Source organism: Lichenostomus cassidix, chromosome 25, assembly GCF_008360975.1.
Source record: "Lichenostomus cassidix isolate B80296 chromosome 25, HeHo_3.0, whole genome shotgun sequence".
Lineage (NCBI taxonomy): Eukaryota > Metazoa > Chordata > Aves > Passeriformes > Meliphagidae > Lichenostomus > Lichenostomus cassidix.
In genome coordinates this window covers 2619321-2636368 of record NC_139505.1, presented here as the reverse complement: position 1 = coordinate 2636368, position 17048 = coordinate 2619321, and the positions used below count along the sequence as shown (strand labels likewise).

The window sequence follows — 17048 nt, the reverse complement described above, 5'->3', positions numbered from 1 at the left end:
GATCATCCGCGGGATTTGCACGGACTTGCTTCCTGGAAGCTTGGAGCGATTACTGCCCAAAAAAATCCCCCCCAGAAAGGGGATTTTGGGAACCCCACCTGGCCATTTAGGGATCATCCGCGGTGGCGTGGAGTCTGCGAGATTAAAATCCGCCACGGAGCCTTTGCGTCACGCATTCCGAATTCCTCATTGTTCCCGGAGCACAGAAACTTCCAGCTCAGCCCTGGTTGGGATTTGTGACTTCTGTATCACAGGAGGTCAGGAATTCCTAAGAATCCGAGGTGATGATTCAAAACGCTTCTGTCATATTTCGATTTTTGCACCAAAAGATCCATTTTTGCTAAAAAATCCCACATTTCCTCAGGTATGTTCAGTGTGGTCAGCTGCCGTTTTTGTCTGGACAACATCAAACCATCAACAGCTGAGAAAAAAAAATTTTTAGGGACCTCCAATCCCTTTGTTAGCCTCCTTCCTTTGTGAATTCCTTCCTTTTTTATCCCCAAAAACCCAAACAAACCAAAGTTCCTCTCTGTCCTCCCCCATGAAATTCCGGGGATTCCTGGAATTTTCCTGTGGAATTTTCCAGGAGCTGGATTTTGATGATCCCCGTGGGTCGCTTTAAAATCAGAATATTCCATGATTTTCAACGGAATTTTCCCCACTTTGATGATCCCCGTGGGTCCCTTTAAAATCAGAATATTCCCCACTTTGATGATCCCTGTGGGTCCCTTTAAATTCAGTATATTCCATGATTTTTAAGTGAATATTCCCCACTTTGATGATCCCCATGGGTCCTTTTAAATTCAGAATATTCCATGATTTTTAAGTGAATATTCCCCACTTTGATGATCCCCGTGAGTCCCTTTAAAATCAGAACATTCCATGATTTTTAACCGAATTTTCCCCATTTCAGCCCCACCCAAATCCTACTAGAAAACATCACCCACAACGATGACTCCCAGCTGTGGGTGGGGAAGCCAAAAAGGCAGAAATCACCCCAAAAATTCCCTGCAGATCCCACTGAGAGTCTCCAACATCCATCCCAACAGGTTTTAATCGGAATTACACTGAAATTACACAATGGGAAAAAACCACTTAAACAAACATCCCACCCCTGACTCTGCACTTTGTCATTCCGATAAACTCACAAAGAGCTGGCTCGGCAATTCCTGACGTAACTCCAGCGACAGGACTAATCACAGGTATTCATTTCCCCCAAAAGTCGTCACCAGATTAAAGAATTCCCCTGTAATCCACGGCGACGTTCAGGTCGTCATTACAAACAAATTTGAAAAGCCTCATAAACGCCGCTAATGAGCCCGAGGGTTTCGTCACGCCGGTGGCTGCGGGAGTTTGGAACTGGGGCGGCGAAAGATGCTGATGTGGTTCCTCCAGCTGATATAAAAGCTCCTCTCTCTCCTCGCTCCTCCAAACGCTTCCCTCGACTTCTCCGAGACTTGGGTAAGTCTGATTCTCCTCGGGGTGTTTCTTGTTGGTTTTTTTTCCAGCTTGAGTTGAGGTTCACCGTCCGTTCTGTTGGGTCCAGAATGGTTGGTTCTGTCCAAGCTAGATGGATTTGGGAAGGAGTTTCTAATGACTGAGGTTCTTCTGGTTTTGGGGTGGCAGGTGTGATTTTTGGGGTGGCAGATATGATTTTTTTGGGGTGGCAGATATGATTTTTGGGGTGGCAGATGTGATTTTTGGGGTGGCAGATAAGACTTTTTGGGGTGGCAGATGTGACTTTTGAGGTGGCAGATATGACTTTTGGGGTGGCAGATATGACTTTTGGGGTGGCAGATATGATTTTTTGGGATGGCAGATGTGATCTTTTGGGGTGGCAAATATGATTTTTTGGGATGGCAGATATGACTTTTGGGGTGGCAGATATGATTTTTTGATGTGGCAGATGTGACTTTTGGGGTGGCAGATGTGACTTTTGGGGTGGCAGATATGACTTTTGGGGTGGCAGATATGACTTTTGGGATGGCAGATATGATTTTTGGGGTGACAAATATGACTTTTTGGGGTTCTTGGTGTCGGAAACTCCAGACTTTGGAGCAACCTGACGATGCTCTAAGCCAGATGAGACTGAGGGGAAGTTGAGGTTGGATTTTGGGAAGGAATTCCTCCCCGGGAGGGTGGGAAGGCTGGACAGGGCTTGGAGCAACCTGGGATAGAGGAAAATGTCACCATGGCAGGGGTGACACTGGAGGATCTTCAAGATCTCTTCCAACCTAGACAATTCCAATGTTTCTGACTGATTTATCTCTAAATAATCCTGCAAGAAGAAGGGAGTTGGACTTGATCCTCTTGAGATCATGATCCTCGTGAGTCACTTCCAGCTGGAGGAACTCTGTGACCTTCTGATCCAAATTTTGGCACATTTAACCAAATTTTGGCACATTTAACCAAATTTTGGCACATCTAACCAAATTTTGGCACACCTTACCCACCTCCAACTTGGCACAAAAAGCCCCAAAAACCTTGACAAGTGACAAACCCACGTTTGTCCTCCAACCCCGAATCAGGTTCTCCTTCACCTCCTTCCATAAGTTCCTCCTCAAACCTCTGTTAAGGATTTACGGAACATCCTCAGAGATTTGTCGTTTATTGTCCCGTCAAACGCCTTTCTGGGCAACCTGGGCGATCCCAATCCTATAATCTGCCGTTCCCTCGACTCTCAGCAAAACTGGGATGAGTGGGAAGATGAAGCTACTGTAATTAAGTCCTCTCTAAGCTCCATCTCGTGCAAACCTGCTGAACCCAAATCCGAGTTTTCCTAATGACTCACCCAACGACCTTGGACGGAGTCGCTTTGCTCTCGCTGCTTTTGCTTCCCGAATTTTTCGGTTTAATGGGGAGAAAGAAGTTGTAGTTCTCTGCAGGATGTTGTGGGCGACGTGATTTTCCAGAACATTTCCCACGTGTGGACTGAAGTTGTCTAAATTATCTAAAATTTCAGATAATTTTTGAAAAACTTTGAAAAATTTTGGAAAAGCTTTGAAAAATTTTTGAAAAGCTTTTCTGAAGAGAAGAGCACTGAGGTTGGGATCACCCTGAAGGATTCTAAGATCCTTAATGATGCCGGATTATTTTGCAATGATTGTTATTTTCATTTGGTGCTGGAAATGGATGTGTTTTGGTTTGGAATGGCAGAACCAGGGGTTTTCAGGCGTTGTTTCCTGTTAGTAGAAATTAGTAGAAATTAGTAGAAATTAGTAGAAATTAGTAGAAACTAGTAGAAATTAGTAGAAATTCGTAGAAATTACTAGAAATCAGAGCCACCAAAGCAGCTTGCAAAGCCTCGGCAGGAAGTTTGTTCAGCCAACAGAAATTTTTAATGGATTTTTATCGTGGGAGTTCTTGATATTTGTCTGTGTAGATGGATTTGGGATAAGCTTGAAGGCAAATTAGCCTCAAGGGGATTGTCCAACTTATAACCATTTTATAACCATTTTATAACCATTTTATAACCATTTTATAACCATTTTATAACCATTTTGTAACCATTTTGTAACCATTTTATGACCATTTTATCCACGGAATTTGTGTTTGTTCCCTCCCCAGTGTCCGCTGACCTCCTCCGCCCCTCCAGAATGCCCTGCTACGACCTTTACCCCAGCTCTGCCTGCGGCGTCCTGCGGCCTCAGCCCCTGGCGGACAGCGGCAACGAGCCGTGTGTCCGGCAGTGCCCCGACTCCACCGCGGTCATCCAGCCTCCCGCCGTGGTGGTCACCTTCCCCGGGCCCATCCTGAGCTCCTTCCCGCAGGATTCCGTGGTGGGATCTGCCGGAGCTCCTGTGCTGGGAGCCTCGGGGGCCTCGCTGGGCTATGGGGGATTTGGCTATGGGGGATTTGGCTATGGGGGTTACGGCTCGCTGGGCTCCGGGGGGCTCTATGGGGGTCCCTATGGCTATGGGGGCTATGGGTTGGGGGGCTATGGGGGGCTGTGGGGCTATGGGGGCTACCGGGGCCTGTGGGGCTCGGGGAGATCCTTTGGCTCTGGCTACTGCAGCCCCTACTCCTCGTGGTCCGGCCGCTACGGCCGCTACGGCAGCTGCTGGTCCTGCTGAGCGCCGCGGAAAATCCCGGAATAAGAGATGACCGGAAGTGGAGAGATCCAACCCCGACCCCAAAGGAGGAGTTGTGACCACCTTGTGGCCATCCCACCCCGGTGGAGCTGGAAGAACTCAACTCCTCCTTGCTTTATTCGTCTTCTACTCGTCGTCTTCTGTGTTGTTTTTCCATCTCTGTGTGTGTGAAATGTGGGATAAAATAATAACTTAAATTCTTCTGAAATGCAATTTCGCTGTCCAGATGAAGAAGAACAGCCGAGGCAGGATTTGCCTGAGATCTGATATTCTTCTCATTCTGTGCTGCTTTTCTGTGGATGTGTTTTCTCATTAAAGTGATTTCTGTTCTGCATCAAAACAAACGGAGTTTTTAGTTTTAATTCCTCTGGCTGTGGGTTTGCAACACTCCTTGCTGCACAGGGGGAAAAAAAATTCATATCCTTACAAAAGGATTTCAGATTTCGGATTTCAGATTTCGGATTTCAGATTTCAGAATTCAGATTTCAGATTTCAGATTTCAGATTTCGGATTTCAGATTTCAGATTTCGGATTTCAGATTTCAGATTTCAGATTTCAGATTTCAGATTTCAGATTCCAGATTTCAGATTTCAGATTTCAGATTCCAGATTTCAGATTTCGGATTTCTGATTTCAGATTTCAGATTTCGGATTTCAGATTTCAGATTTCAGATTTCAGATTTCAGATTTCGGATTTCAGATTTCTGATTTCAGATTTCGGATTTCAGATTTCAGATTTCAGATTTCAGATTTCAGATTTCAGATTTCGGATTTCGGATTTCGGATTTCAGATTTCAGATTTCAGATTTCAGATTTCGGATTTCGGATTTCAGATTTCAGAGATTTCAAACTCACCTGAAATGAGTGCTATGAGTGAAGTCATTGCCCATAAATCAAATATTTTGGGGCAGAAATCCTCCTTCTCCAGCTGTCCTGGGCTACAATAGAAACAAAAGTACAAAAATAACATAAAATATAATAATAATATAATAATAATATAAATAATAACATTACAGAGTCGTGGAATCATGGGATGGGTTGGGTTGGAATGACCCCAAAGACCTCACAGAGAAAGATTTCTTCCCAATATCCAACCAAAATTTCCCCTCAGTCACTCTGACCTCATTCCCTGCAGTTCCTGAGGAAAATTCCCTGAAAATCCTGGAAGGTGGAATCTCACCAGAGTAGAGCAGAAGAGGGTTAAGATATTTTCCACACAGGTTAAGACATTTTCCAATCCTTGAAGGATCAATTTTTCTGTCAAAAACCACCCAAAGCTTCACATTTCGTGATCACACAGAAATATTATTTCAGATTTCCACAGTGTGGCCCAGAAAACTTAAAATAAATCTTTGCCAGGAAGTTGATTTAATTTCTGCTGCTCTTGAGGACAGAGTTGAAATACTTGGGTGAGAAAATATTTCAGAGCCTGAAACTCAGAGGGATTAAAGCTTTGCTTGGAAAAATTCATACTGAAGTCTGATTTTCCCTGATTTTTGGGGTGGGAAAATCATTTCCATGGTTTAAAACCAGTTTGGATCTACCTGACCCAGTGAGAGGAGGTGGAGCAGGAGGTGGAATGAGATGAACTTGGAATTCCCTAAAAACCCAAACCGTTCCATGATTCCAGGATATTTTGGGATATTCCATCATAAAATACCATTCCGTGCTATTTTAGGGTATTTTAGGTTATCATTCCATGATATTTTAATAATAAAATATCATTCGTTAATAATAAAATATCATTCCATTATATTTTAGGATATTTTAGGATATTTTTGGGTATTTTAGGATATCATTCCACGATATTTTAATAATAAAATATCATTCAGTAATAATAAAATACCATTCCATGATATTTTAGGGTATTTTAGGATGTCATCCCATGATATCTTAATAATAAAATATCATTTAGTAATAATAAAATACCATTCCATGATATTTTAGGATATCATTCCATGCTATTTTAGGGTATTTTAAGATATCATTCCATGATATTTTAATAATAAAATATCATTTATTAACAGTAAAATACCATTCCATGATATTTTAGGATATTTTAGGATATTTTAGGATATTTTAGGATGTTTTAGGATACTCCAGGTCATTTATCTGTCACTGACACCCGCACAGGTGAAACTTCTAAAGAAAAAAACTGTGAAAATGGGAGAAAAGAACACCAGAACATGGAAACTTTGATGCAATGAAATTTTAATGCAATTGAAATTTAAAGCAAAGCAATGCAGAGTCTCCAAGACGCAGGAAACTCTTGGGTTCTCTTCCAAATCCCAGCTGTTGGTGAACAAACAGGACCCACTTTTGGGTCCTTTTGCTCCATATTCACCCCGAAACACCGAAATGGGGCTGGAGGAGCTTTGAGGCAGAAGCTGAAAGAGCAGAAATTCCAGAGGGGCTGAGGAGTGACAAATCCACGTCCTCAGGATGGAGCGGCGATGGTTCCGAGCTCCTCAGCTCTGGAAATTCATGTTTCGTTCTCCGGGGTTTTCCCGCGGGGTTCAGCAGCTGCCGTAGCGGCCGGAGCGGCCGTAGCGGGATGACCAAGAGCCCCAGGAGCCAAAGGATCTCCCAGAGCCCCACAGGCCCCGGGAACCCCCATAGCCCCATGGACCCCCATAACCCCCCAGCCCATATCCCCCGGGTCCATAGAGACCCCCAAATCCCCCAGGGTAGCCAAATCCCCCATAACCCCCATTGCCAAATCCCCCAAATCCGCCAGGGCCGAATCCCCCATAGCCCAGCGAGGCCCCCGAGGCTCCCAGCACAGGCGCTCCGGCAGATCCCACCACGGAATCCTGCGGGAAGGAGCTCAGGATGGGCCCGGGCAGAGTGACCACCGCGGGGGGAGGCTGGATGACCACGGTGGAGTCGGGGCACTGCCGGACACACGGCTCGTTGCCGCTGTCCGCCAGGGGCTGAGGCCAGGCGAGGCCGGACCCAAAGCCGGAGGTGGAGATCAGGTCGTAGGAGGACATTTTGGAGGAGTTGAGGTTAATCTGGAAAACAATTGATTTGGAAAAGGATGTTATTCACTCCAGGAAACACTCTGGAGTTGGCGCTCTGTCCCAACCCGGAGCGCTTTGAAGCTCCGGAATTTCCCCGCGTCTATTAAAGGCGAAAATGGAACGAGAAATAAGCCGAGGTGATTTTCTCTGGCTCTTTGGTGAGTCACGGGATCAGCAAGGAGTGGGACTTTGCTCCAAGAGCCGAGCGCGTCGTGATTCAGGATTTCGTGACTCTTCACCCGCGCTGATCCCCTTTGTGCTGATCCCTCTCAAAGCAAGGATTACAACTCCCTGTCTGCTCAAATTCTCTTGTTGGGTGAATCCTTTACAAGGGTGATTGTCCCGAAATCCCAAACATTAAATCGGGGATTTGGGATCCCTACAAATGAGTTTAACACCTCAGCGTTTGGATTTTGGGCTCCGAATTGTTTTGGAAAACTCTCACGCCAAACCTCTTGCCCTCGTTAACTTGGAAAAACCCAACGCTTCACCTTTCAGCTCCTTGAATTCCTTCCAGGATCCCTTTTCATCTTAAAGAAATGTCTTGCAGAGCATTTTAAACATCTCTCAATTCCTAATCCAAGCCAGGGCTTGACTTCAGGGAGTTCCTGCCATTTTATGTTGAATTGAGAACATTTTGGGTGATTTGTAATAGAATAAACCGGATCTAACGGTGGGTTTGCCTCTCAGCTCAACATTTCCCTGCAAACCAGGGAGATTTAAACTTTCCAAATAATTTCCCGTTTAACCCAAGAGAGGTCAGGAATAAACACTGAACCAGTCACACCATGGACACAGCTGGTGGAGGTAACCCAACATAAAACTGAATTTTCTGCCATAGCAAAATGGCAGAAATTGGAATTAAATTAATTAACCTTTCAAGGTTTAATTTGGAGTTAAACATTGAAAGCAAAGATCAGCTGCCCGTGAGGTTTTTGTGAGGTTTGTCCCTTCAACTGAAATTTTACCTACGAGTTCCCAATGGAAGAGATCATCCCAGAGAGAGCGAATCCAGAAGTGGCAAAGAGATGTTTCAAAAGTGGCAAAGAGATTCCAAAAGTGACAAAGAGAGATTCCAAATATAGCAATGAGAGATTCCAAAAGTGACACAGAGAGATTCCAAAAGTGACAAAGAGATTCCAAAAGTGACAGAGATTCCAAATGTAGCAATGAGAGATTCCAAAAGTGGCAAAGAGATGTTTCAAAAGTGGCAAAGAGATTCCAAATGTGGCAAAGAGAGATTCCAGAAGCAGCAAAGAGAGATTCCACAAATGGCAAAGAGAGATTCCAAATGTAGCAAAGAGATTCCAAAAGTTACGGAGATCATTTCCAAAAGTGGCAAAGAGATTCCAAAAATGGCAAAGAGATGTTTCAAAAGTGGCAAAGAGAGATTCCAGAAGTAACAAAGAGCAATTCCAGAAGCAGCAAAGAGAGATTCCAAAAATGGCAAAGAGAGATTCCAAAAGTGGCAAAGAGCAATTGCAAAAGTGGCAAAGAGATTCTAAAAGTGGCAAAGAGAGACTCCAAATGTAGCAATGAGAGATTCCAAAAGTGGCAAAGAGAGATTCCAAAAGTGGCAAAGAGATTCCAAGAGTGGCGAAGAGAGATTCCAGAAGCAGCAAAGAGAGATTCCAAAAGTGGCAAAGAGAGATTCCAAATGTAGCAATGAGAGATTCCAAAAGTGACAAAGAGAGATTCCAAAAGCGACAAAGAGAGATTCCAAAAGTGGCAAAGAGATTCCAAAAGTGGTGAAGGGCAATTCCAGAAGCAGCAAAGAGAGATTCCACAAATGGCAAAGAGAGATTCCAAATGTAGCAAAGAGAGATTCCAAAAGTGACAAAGAGAGATTCCAAAAGTAGCAAAGAGATTCCAAAAGTGGCAAAGAGATTTTCTGAAAGCGGCAAAAAGCAATTCCAGAAGTGGCAGAGAGTTTCCAAAAGTGGCAAAGAGAGATTCCAAAAATGGCAAAGAGAGATTCCAAAAGTGGCAAAGAGATGTATCAAAAGCGGCAAAGAGATTCCAAAAGTAGCAAAGAGCAATTCCAGAAGTAGCAAAGAGAATTTCCAAAAGTAGCAAAGAGATTCCAAAAGTGACAAAGAGAATTTCCAAAAGTGGCAAAGAGATTCCAAAAGTGGCAAAGAGAGATTCCAAATGTAGAAATGAGAGATTCCAAAAGTGGCAAAGAGATGTTTCAAAAGTGGCAAAGAGATTCCAAAAGTGGCGAAGAGCAATTCCAGAAGCAGCAAAGAGAGATTCCACAAATGGCAAAGAGAGATTCCAAATGTAGCAAAGAGATTCCAAAAGTGACAAAGAGATTTTCTGAAAGCGGCAAAAATCAATTCCAGAAGTGGCAGAGAGTTTCCAAAAGTGGCAAAGAGAGATTCCAAAAATGGCAAAGAGAGACTCCAAAAGTGGCAAAGAGATGTATCAAAAGCGGCAAAGAGATTCCAAAAGTAGCAAAGAGCAATTCCAGAAGTAGCAAAGAGAATTTCCAAAAGTAGCAAAGAGATTCCAAAAGTGACAAAGAGAATTTCCAAAAGTGGCAAAGAGATTCCAAAAGTGGCAAAGAGAGATTCCAAATGTAGAAATGAGAGATTCCAAAAGTGGCAAAGAGATGTTTCAAAAGTGGCAAAGAGATTCCAAAAGTGGCGAAGAGCAATTCCAGAAGCAGCAAAGAGAGATTCCACAAATGGCAAAGAGAGATTCCAAATGTAGCAAAGAGATTCCAAAAGTGACAAAGAGATTTTCTGAAAGCGGCAAAAATCAATTCCAGAAGTGGCAGAGAGTTTCCAAAAGTGGCAAAGAGAGATTCCAAAAATGGCAAAGAGAGACTCCAAAAGTGGCAAAGAGATGTATCAAAAGCGGCAAAGAGCAATTCCAAAAGTGACAAAGAGAGATTCCAAAAGTGGCAAAGAGATGTATCAAAAGCGGCAAAGAGCAATTCCAAAAGTGACAAAGAGAGATTCCAAAAGTGACAGAGAGTTTCCAAAAGCAGCAAAGAGATTCCAAGAGTAGCAAAGAGATGTTTCAAAAGTGGCAAAGAGCAATTCCAGAAGTGGCAAAGAGAGATTCCAAAAGTGACAGAGAGAGTTTCCAAAAGTGGCAAAGAGAGATTCCAAAATTGCCAAAGAGCAGCTCCAGAAGCAGCAAAGAACATTCCCAACCTTACCGAGTCGTTGAGGAGTTCAGATGGAGCGAAGGGAAGGCGTTGTGGGAAGCCCAGGTGGAAACACCTTTTATACACTCCAGACTCGCCCGAGGGGACGGGAGAAGCTCATTAGTTGCCACAGAACATTTTTTGTATTGATTGCTCCTCCGAGTGACGAAATCGCTGCTCTTTCTGCTCGTGTTTATTTTTTTTATTTCAATTGTCGCCTGACGTCACGCGAGGTCCTTTTATCTGGGGAGCTGATGGGTGAAATTAGTGCATCTTTCATCCTAAAATATGATTCATGAGTTTATCAGTTTCTCGGAGCGGCACCACCTACTGAGCTGTTTACACACAAATATTATTCTCCTGTCTTGCAAGACAATTATGCTCAGAAATCTGCAGAAATTATAAAATAATTGGATGGTTTTGGGGATGCAAATGTCCAGAAAACTTTAGGTTTTGTCTGACCCTTAAAGCTGAATTTCCTTCTGAAGGGAGAGATGTTTGTGATTTTAAGGATTGCAATGGAAAGCTCAAAATAACCAGAGTGTGCATTGAATTAATAATTTATTTTACATTTTATTGAGGTTATTATTTTATTCCATCCCTGGAAGTGTTCAAGGCCAGTTTGGATCAACCTTGGATGGAGAAAGCTGAACCAGATGGTCTAAAACTCCCACCTTTCCACCATCCCACGATTCTACAGAGGGCGAAACCCCAAATTTAGCCGCGGTGGAAATAAAAACCCTTTATTTTTGGAGAGGATCCTGCAGCTAATCCCATCCCCGCTGGCGTCTTTCAGCGCGGAGCAATTACGAGGCGCGATTCTGCTGGGAAAGGCAGATGCTGCCTTTTGCTGAGGTTTTCTCTCTCTCTGTTTGCACCACTTCGCCCTACTCTGTCATTATCATCGTTATCGTCGTCGTCACCCTCGCCGTGATCTCCACGCCGATTATTCGTAAAATTACGAGCTTTTCCAAACATTTGAGGATTTCCCGAGCCATTGTCCCGAAAAAAAAAATAAATTATGTCGATGTTTTACAAGAACATTCCAGGGGATTTTCAAATAACTCCCGAACAGCCATTACTGACTTTTTCCTGCTGTGTCAGAGTTGCATAAAACGTGAGCCTGGGTGTAAACACCCCGCAATTACGAGAGATTATCACATTAAAATTGCTAAATTGAGGCCTCTTGGGTTTTTCCCATAATCAGCTCGTGGCTTGTAACACGGTTTTGACCTTCCTGTCTTTGACCTTAAGGACAAAATCTATTTTTTTTCCCCTTTTTTTAATTTAAATTACAGAACGTTTTGTCTCTGACATGGAAAAATAGGATCACTGGATGACCCTTAAGGTTTTTTCCAACCCAAACCATCCCTTGATATGATTTTATGATATAAAATCCATCCCAAGATGCTCCTGCTTGTTGTGTTCGCCTTGCCTCGAGTAGGTGGAGGGAGAAGCCCTGAACCTGCAAAACCAATATTTTTCCTTATTTTTCCTGTTTCTCCTTTGAGATCCCAAACCAAATCCCATCATCTTTGCCTCCTGTTGATCTCCAGGACCTTCACCTGGACAAAACAACGAGCGTCCTTCAATCGTCCTCATGACGAACGACTCCTAAATAACCCAAACCAGCTTTATTTCCTCCCCTAACGCTGCAAACAGCAATGGGATCATCGAAAATAATTCCAATAATTCCCAGGCAAAGCCCGGAGACAATAGAGGTCTGGGGCGGAATGCGCACCTCACGCTCTGTGAGGGTTTGAAGGGCAGCGGCAACAGGCAGAAACAATTTCAGCGCTCTGAGGAATTAGGAGTCCTGCAATTTGGGGTTGGGAGTTAATTGCGAGCTCATCGCGCAATTAACTCGAGCGGGGAGCTCTATAAAAGGTGTCTGCACCGAGTCGTTCCATCCACTCCTCTCGCCTGCTCTGCCTCCGCGAATCAGGTAAATCGCTTTTCTCTCAAAATTTCTCTGAGCTGAGCTTTGTGGCGATAAATCTGGATTTTAACTCAGGTAAATCGCTTTTCTCTCAAAATTCTCTGAGCTGAGCTTGCTGTCAGGAAATCTGGATTTTTAACTCAGTTCCCTCTGGTTGCAGTCAGGCTGCTCTGTGGGGTGTTTGGGGTTTAATTTCTCGTTCGTCTCCAGGTCTTGTAGGAGAGGTTTTGAACCCCCAAATTATATTATTTGACACTCCAAAGAAAATTCCTAGGGTGTATTTGGTTTTTAATTTCTCGTTCGTCTCCAGGTCTTGTAGGAGAGGTTTTGAACCCCAAAATTGTATTATTTTAGTTCTCCAAAGAATTCTTTGGGTGTATTTGGTTTTTAATTTCTCATTCTTCTCCAGGTCTTGTAGGAGAGGTTTTGAACCCCCAAATTATATTATTTTAGCTCTCCAAAGAAAATTCCTTGGGTGTATTTGGTTTTTAATTCCTCATTTATCTCCAGGTCTTGTAGGAGAGGTTTTGAACCCTAAAATTGTATTATTTTAGCAATCCAAAGAATTCCTTGGGTGTATTTTAGGAGATAAAGGATAACCTGTATAAATGGCTGTATTTGGTGGATTTTTGCTGGGCTTGTAGCAGGAAAGATCAAATCCAGGTGGAAATCATCAACTGAGAGTAACGAAACACTAAAGAAATTATTTACCTTGGAAATTCAAAGATACTCCTGAGGAGCAGCGACTTTGTAGGAATGAAATCAAGAGTAGCCTGGAGATCACAGTGGTGGGAAAAACAGGAATAGGAAATCCAAAACTGAGACTTTGAAGGAGTGAAGTTGAGTAGCCTGGAGATCACAGTGGGAGGAAAAATAGGAATAGGAAATCCAAAACTGCGACTTTGAAGGAATGAAGTCAAGAGTAGCTTGGAGATCACAGTGGTAGGAAAAACAGGAATAGGAAATCCAAAACTGTGACTTTGTAGGAATGAAGTCAAGAGTAGCCTGGAGATCACAGTGGGAGGAAAAACAGGAATAGGAAATCCAAAACTGCAACATCCATTGAATTCCCAGATTTATCACCGATACCTCGGACTAAGATTTGCTATTCCTTTAAAATTACCATAAATTGACATCTTTTCCAGATTAACCTCCACTCCTCCAAAATGTCCTCCTACGACCTGATCTCCACCTCCGGCTTCGGCTCCGGCTTCGGCGTCCTGCGGCCTCAGCCCCTGGCGGACAGCGCCAACGAGCCGTGTGTCCGGCAGTGCCCCGACTCCACCGTGGTCATCCAGCCTCCCGCCGCGGTGGTCACTCTGCCCGGGCCCATCCTGAGCTCCTTCCCGCAGGATTCCGTGGTGGGATCTGCCGGAGCGCCTGTGCTGGGAGCCTCGGGGGCCTCGCTGGGCTATGGGGGATTCGGCCCTGGCGGATTTGGGGGATTTGGCAATGGGGGTTATGGGGGATTTGGCTACCCTGGGGGATTTGGGGGTCTGTATGGACCCGGGGGATATGGGCTGGGGGGTTATGGGGGTCCGTGGGGCTATGGGGGTTCCCGGGGTCTGTGGGGCTCTGGGAGATCCTTTGGCTCCTGGGGCTCTTGGTCATCCCGCTACGGCCGCTCCGGCCGCTACGGCAGCTGCTGAACCCCGCGGGAAAACCCCTCAACTCCGCGATGGACGCCGTCTGGATCCTCACGGGAGCTCCTGAGGGAGGGGAAGGACATCAGACTTGAGTCAGAACCCCTCCCAAAATCCCGCTTTGTGTTTCCTCCTCGCTCTGTTCCACCTCCTCGTCCCCAGCTGAGGTCAGACGTGGGACTCAACCACCCGCTGGCTTCACCCCGGAACTGCCAACGCCTGGGACGAGGCTGAGGGAGCAGGGAGGGACAACCTGCCTGTCCCTGTCTCACCTGTCCTTGTTCCCTGGGGCTTCCCTGCCCTTGCAATAAAATATTCCTGCATCCAACACCTGCCTCTGGTTTTCATTTCAACACCCAGAGTGGGATTTCTTCTTATCCCCATCAAAATCAGGCTGAGATGTTTTTGTCAAACCCCCAGACACTCCTGCAGCTGAAAATCCTCTCTGCCCTTCATGAATTATTCCAATTGTCAGAATTCCAGTGGTTATTCCAATTCTTCTCATCCCACTCAGCGATGATTTTTCCTTTCAACGCCCAGATTGGGATTCCCTCTCATCCCTTATCAAAACCAGGCTGAGATGTTTTTGTCAAACCCCCAGACATTCCTGCAGCTGAGAATCCTCTCTGCCCTACAATAATTATTCCAATTGTCAGAATTCCAGTGGTTATTCCAGTTCTTTTCATCCCACTCAGCGCTGATTTTTCCTTTCAACGCCCAGAGTGGGATTTCTTCTTATCCAGTGGGATTTCTTCTTATCCCCATCAAAACCAGGCTGAGATGTTTTTGTCAAACCCCCAGACACTCCTGCAGCTGGAAATCCTCTCTGCCCTACAATAATTATTCCAATTGTCAGAATTCCAGTGGTTATTCCAGTTCTTTTCATCCCACTCAGCGCTGATTTTTCTTGTCAACACCCAAAGTGGGATTCCCTCTCATCCCTTATCAAAACCAGGCTGAGATGTTTTTGTCAAACCCCCAGACATTCCTGCAGCTGAGAATCCTCTCTGCCCTGCTATAATTATTCCAATTGTCAGAATTCCAGTGGTTATTCCAATTCTTCTCATCCCACTCAGCGCTGGTTTTTCCTTTCAACGCCCAGACTGGGATTTCTTCTTATCCAGTGGGATTTCTTCTTATCCCCATCAAAACCAGGCTGAGATGTTTTTGTCAAACCCCCAGACAGTCCTGCAGCTGGAAATCCTCTCTGCCCTACATGAATTATTCCAATTGTCAGAATTCCAGTGGTTATTCCAGTTTTTTCATCCCACTCAGCGCTGGTTTTTCCTTTCAACGCCCAGACTGGGATTTCTTCTTATCCAGTGGGATTTCCTCTCATCCCCATCAAAACCAGGCTGAGATGTTTTTGTCAAACCCCCAGACATTCCTGCAGCTGGAAATCCTTTCTGCTCTACAATAATTATTCCAATTGTCAGAATTCCAGTGGTTATTCCAATTCTTCTCATCCCACTCAGCACTGATTTTTCCTGTCAGCTCCCAGATTGGGATTCCCTCTCATCCCCATCAAAACCAGGCTGAGATGTTTTTGTCAAACCCCCAGACAGTCCTGCAGCTGGAAATCCTCTCTGCCCTACACGAATTATTCCAATTGTCAGAATTCCAGTGATTATTCCAGTTCTTTTCATCCCGGGAATGGCGATGGTCGAACGACTGCCGGAGCTCCAGGGCAGCACTGGGTGTGATTTTCGGGATGTCTGCAGGGCCAGGAGTTGAACTCAATCCCCCTGCTGCCCTTCCAATTTAGGATTTTCCGCGATTCCATTTTTAAATCCTTAATTCTCACCGAAATTCCATTTCATTTCACATCTTCCAGGCGGAGAAATCACCCGACTCCCTTCAAAGAGGGAGCTAAAAAAAAAAATATCGCCTGAAGTTCTGCCGAAGAGAGTTCTGAGAAGGAACGATAGGAGGAAGGAGAGCAAAGGGAAGCAATTTTTGAGATAGGAATCTGACGAGGAACTGCATTCTCTTTTTCCCTTAATCGCTGCCGTGATAAATTCGCCTCGGGGAAGGTTTGGCTGGAGCTGTCAGCAGGTGAGGCGCAGAGAATTGATGCCTTGGAGAGGATTTACCTCTTCCTCTTTCAAAGAAAATATCCTGATCGGTGTCAAGGAGCCGAAAATCTTATTTCTTCAAGGATAATTTCAATTTTTTTCCCCACACGGTAGTTGTTTTGTCAGACGGTCACAAGTATTAAATGGAAATTAGTCCATGGTGCTCCTGAATGCTGCTTTTATTTTAAGAAAACAGGATTTCGTGTTTATGGCTAAACAAACACTTATTGAGAATATTTTGACCAAAAATCATTTTGGTTGGAAAAAAAAACTTTGGGATCATCCAGTCCAACCTGTGACTCATCCTCTGCTGGTCACCCAACGTCCAGGAATTCCCTGGAATTCGACTCCAAACCTCCCTGGGCAGGGAAAAAAACTTCCAAGGTTTTTTTTCCCTTTTCCAGGAGGAATTTCCCCAAATTTCCAACCTGATCCTCCCCTGGCGCAGCTCGAAAATCTCCTCCCCGACAGAGAAATCTCTTTCCTCTCTCTCTCCTTTCTCCATCTTCCCTTCCCCTCTTTCCTCTCACCCAGCGCAGCTCCCGGCACAACCTCACAAAACCATAATACTTTTATTTTTCCCATTTTTTCCCCCATTTTTGCCTCCAAGAGGCGTTCGGGTGTAAATCAGAATTTCGCTGATCCTCTCGGCACCAGCCCGACGGGTGTTGTTGTGTCAGACAAGCGATAACACCCCGGAGAGAAAAAAAAAAAAAAACAAAAAACCATTAACACAGCGAACAGCAATTATTACACGGCGTTAATTGGGCTCGGAGTGATCTCACCGCTGATTGCAAAATTCCCAAATCCCAGGCGGAGCTGACCTTTCTCTCCGTGTCTGCCTGGGAGTTGTGGGGTGGAGCAGCTCCGTTCGTTACTCCGAGATCCAGAAAAACCTCTAATTATTTAATTTGCGTTCCCGGCGTTGGCACAGCCAACAGCTGGGGTTGGCGATAGCAGAGAGCTGAGCAGGAGGAAATTCGGAATTCGGGACTGGAAAAACGAGGTGGTTGAAGGGCTGGGAGCAGCAAAATGGGGTGATCGGGATGGGATGGGGCAGAGATGAAACCCTGATGATTGCAGGGAGAGGAGGTTTGGAAATGGTGAAGAAATTTCGCTGA

At 44.8% G+C, this 17048-nt stretch overlaps 3 protein-coding genes across 5 annotated transcripts in view; 2 read left to right on the top strand and 1 right to left on the bottom strand.

The window, feature by feature from the left end:
- The window catches only part of LOC146427327 (uncharacterized), a 98991-nt gene extending 88679 nt beyond the window's left edge, over nt 1-10312 (bottom strand). Inside the window, exon 1 of one of the 2 annotated variants that reach the window (XM_085082481.1) lies at nt 10283-10312. The gene's annotated coding sequence lies outside the window, so the exon portion shown is untranslated. Of the gene's footprint in view, nt 1-10277 lie in introns of both variants that reach the window. The other variant, XM_085082482.1, reaches the window with a different exon arrangement.
- LOC146427326 (uncharacterized) overlaps nt 1-14008 on the top strand; it is a 98597-nt gene extending 84589 nt beyond the window's left edge. For both annotated transcript variants that reach the window (XM_085082479.1, XM_085082480.1), the window contains exon 2: nt 13355-14008. In XM_085082479.1, the coding sequence (XP_084938605.1) occupies nt 13376-13858 (483 nt within the window). In that variant the 5' untranslated portion in view covers nt 13355-13375 and the 3' untranslated portion in view covers nt 13859-14008. The remainder of the gene's footprint in view (nt 1-13354) is intronic.
- LOC146427328 (scale keratin-like) lies at nt 1381-4435 on the top strand. Its single transcript, XM_085082485.1, has 2 exons — nt 1381-1461; nt 3568-4435. The coding sequence occupies exon 2, from the start codon at nt 3597-3599 to the stop codon at nt 4071-4073; it is 477 nt and encodes a 158-aa protein (XP_084938611.1). The 5' UTR covers nt 1381-1461; nt 3568-3596; the 3' UTR covers nt 4074-4435.
- Nucleotides 14009-17048: the final 3040 nt, after the last annotated feature.